Genomic DNA, 2,500 nt, shown 5'->3' with positions numbered 1-2,500 from the left:
ATGAAACAGTCTAAAACTTTCCATATAATCTTAAGCTCATAGCAGCTGTGAGGGCATGCATGTCCATAGGTGCTCTCACGCCATTATATATATTTGGTCTGAGAACACCTTGTTTTAAGAAGATGAAGGAAACTATTACTCTGTATTCTTTCCATAGTCTGGGTTAGCAGTTTTTACTTTGTCCTTGATTTAATTTTGCATGGTCTTTTCTATTCCCCCTTTCCTTTTCCTTCTCTTCTTCATCCCCTTCTTCTGTCTACTTATCCTAGTCATTAACTTAATTTTACCTTTTTGCCATAATACTTTATCATGATGCTATACTTGGGACTCAACCCAAGCTCCATCCTATCGCTATATTTTGAGTATGCTGTTAATGGCCTTAGATGTTGATATGGCAGAAATTTTTCAATGAATGATAAAATACATATACATGTAAATCCTTATGTTAGTACCAGTAGGATTTGATAGTAACCCAATGCCGACGGGTATGACGTGTATGTGTATCCCCACTGTGAGTTTACTTGTTTAATTGTTTTTACACATAGATGGCGACACTTATACTAAGTCACCAATGAGCCAGTTTCTTTGATTTACGAAAATATTTTACGTTATCTTATTTTGCTGTTACTAATGTTTATAACATTATAGTAATTATAATGTTTATAATAAAAATAACATTGATATTCATAGCACTAGTAAAAAATGTATTTTTCCTGCCAATTCAAATCAGGTAAGGTCACAAGGTCTACTAATTGACTCCTTTGTGGCTAAGCATTAGCAGAGCTATCTATGTGCAGAGACATTTCACAAAAAAAAAAAAAAAAAAAAAATGAGCACAGCGTTTTCCCCATTTTTTATTCAATTTCCCCCGAGACATTGGGTTAAGGATTCAATAGGCATAAGCTGTTGCTTCTATATTAGTTGGCATATCACCGTCATCATTATTGATATTATTATTATATTAATTGCTTTTATTATTATTTCTACATTTAAGAACATACCCATGAGGTGTGGGAACTGAGTGTCCCAGAAAAGCTCACAGCGGGTCCTGATGCTGGCCTCACGAAGGATAGAGACTTCAAACAGATTACTGCTGGTTATACTCCAGACCGGACAAAGGAGGTAGTGTGAGTGAGGATTATTGAATATTTCTAAACTGAATATGTTTTATTGCTATTCTAATTGATAGATTGAGGTCATTGTGTGTGATTTTGGATAAATATTCTTTTTTTGGTGTTAACCCCTTGCCGACGGATACGACGGGTAGACACGTGCTTTGCCCACTGTTAGTACTTGTTTGATTGTTTATACACATAGATGGCTATACTTTTACTAAGTCACCAATGAGCCAGTTAGGAGTACTGCCCGTCTCGCCCGTTCACCCTTTTCTTTGATTTACGAAATATTTTACATTATCTTATTTTGCTGTTACTAATATTAAAAAACATTATAATAATTATAATGTTTATAATAAAAATAACACCATCGATATCCTTAGCACTAGTAAAAAACACGTTTTTCCCGCCAATTCAAATCACGTATGGTCACAAGGTCTATTAATTGACTCCTTTGTGGCTAAGCACTAGCAGAGCCATCTATGAGCAGACATTTCACAAAAAATATAGAAAATGGGCACAGCATTTTCCCCATTTTTTGTTCATTTTCCCCGACGGCATTGGGTTAAAGGTTTCCATATAGAATATGTTTGATTTGTTCTAATAGTAGACTGCAGGTAATTATGTGACATAGATTATAAAGTTTTTTCTTACAGTGAATAATTTTCATTATAAGTACATTATTGTGCATAGACTTTACAAGTTAGTAATAACACATAGTTTCACTCAGAATGATAATAATGCATAATTTCATTCAGTACAATAATGCATAATGTCACTCAAAATGATATTGCATAATGTTAGTGATCATGCATAATTTTACACATCATGCCTGAAAATTTCATCATTCCAACTAGGTAGGAAAAATTGGGTTGGCTACTTTGCCTCTCTTTACTGGTCAGGAATATAGTTTTTCAAATGTAAATATAAGACAAAAATAAATATAGTCATTTTAGTTTGTATTCAAATATACAGTGATAAACAGTGCAGACAATGACAGCTATATATTCATTTCAGATGTTGGTCATCAATTCAAAAGTTGTCTTATCTGGTCCAAAGAGTGTGTGTATGTACAATATCCCAAGTTTCAGTGACCCAACAGGTAAAGTTGCTTTTTGTGTTATAATGGTCTTATATATCTGTGTACTTATATTTGTTTATCTTTATCTATTTATCTGTATCCATATATATATATATATATTTATATCTAGTATTTATAGGTATATTTATCTATCTATATATAAAATGTGTATATATATATATATGTATATATATATAATGTATACATATATATATATATATATATATATATATATATATATATATATAATGTATACATATATATATATATATATATATATATATATATATATAATTATATATAT

At 31.2% G+C, this 2,500-nt stretch overlaps 1 protein-coding gene across 1 annotated transcript in view; it reads left to right on the top strand.

Moving 5' to 3' along the window:
• Positions 1-2,500, top strand: part of LOC125036545 (WD repeat-containing protein 73-like) — a 5,287-nt gene that overhangs the window by 1,489 nt on the left and 1,298 nt on the right. Inside the window, exons 3-4 of the mRNA XM_047629230.1 lie at positions 995-1,122; positions 2,133-2,217. Of these exons, the coding sequence (XP_047485186.1) occupies positions 995-1,122; positions 2,133-2,217 (213 nt within the window). The remainder of the gene's footprint in view (positions 1-994; positions 1,123-2,132; positions 2,218-2,500) is intronic.

This window comes from Penaeus chinensis, chromosome 21 (genome assembly GCF_019202785.1).
Source record: "Penaeus chinensis breed Huanghai No. 1 chromosome 21, ASM1920278v2, whole genome shotgun sequence".
NCBI lineage: Eukaryota > Metazoa > Arthropoda > Malacostraca > Decapoda > Penaeidae > Penaeus > Penaeus chinensis.
This window is presented reverse-complemented; position numbering and strand designations above follow the sequence as displayed.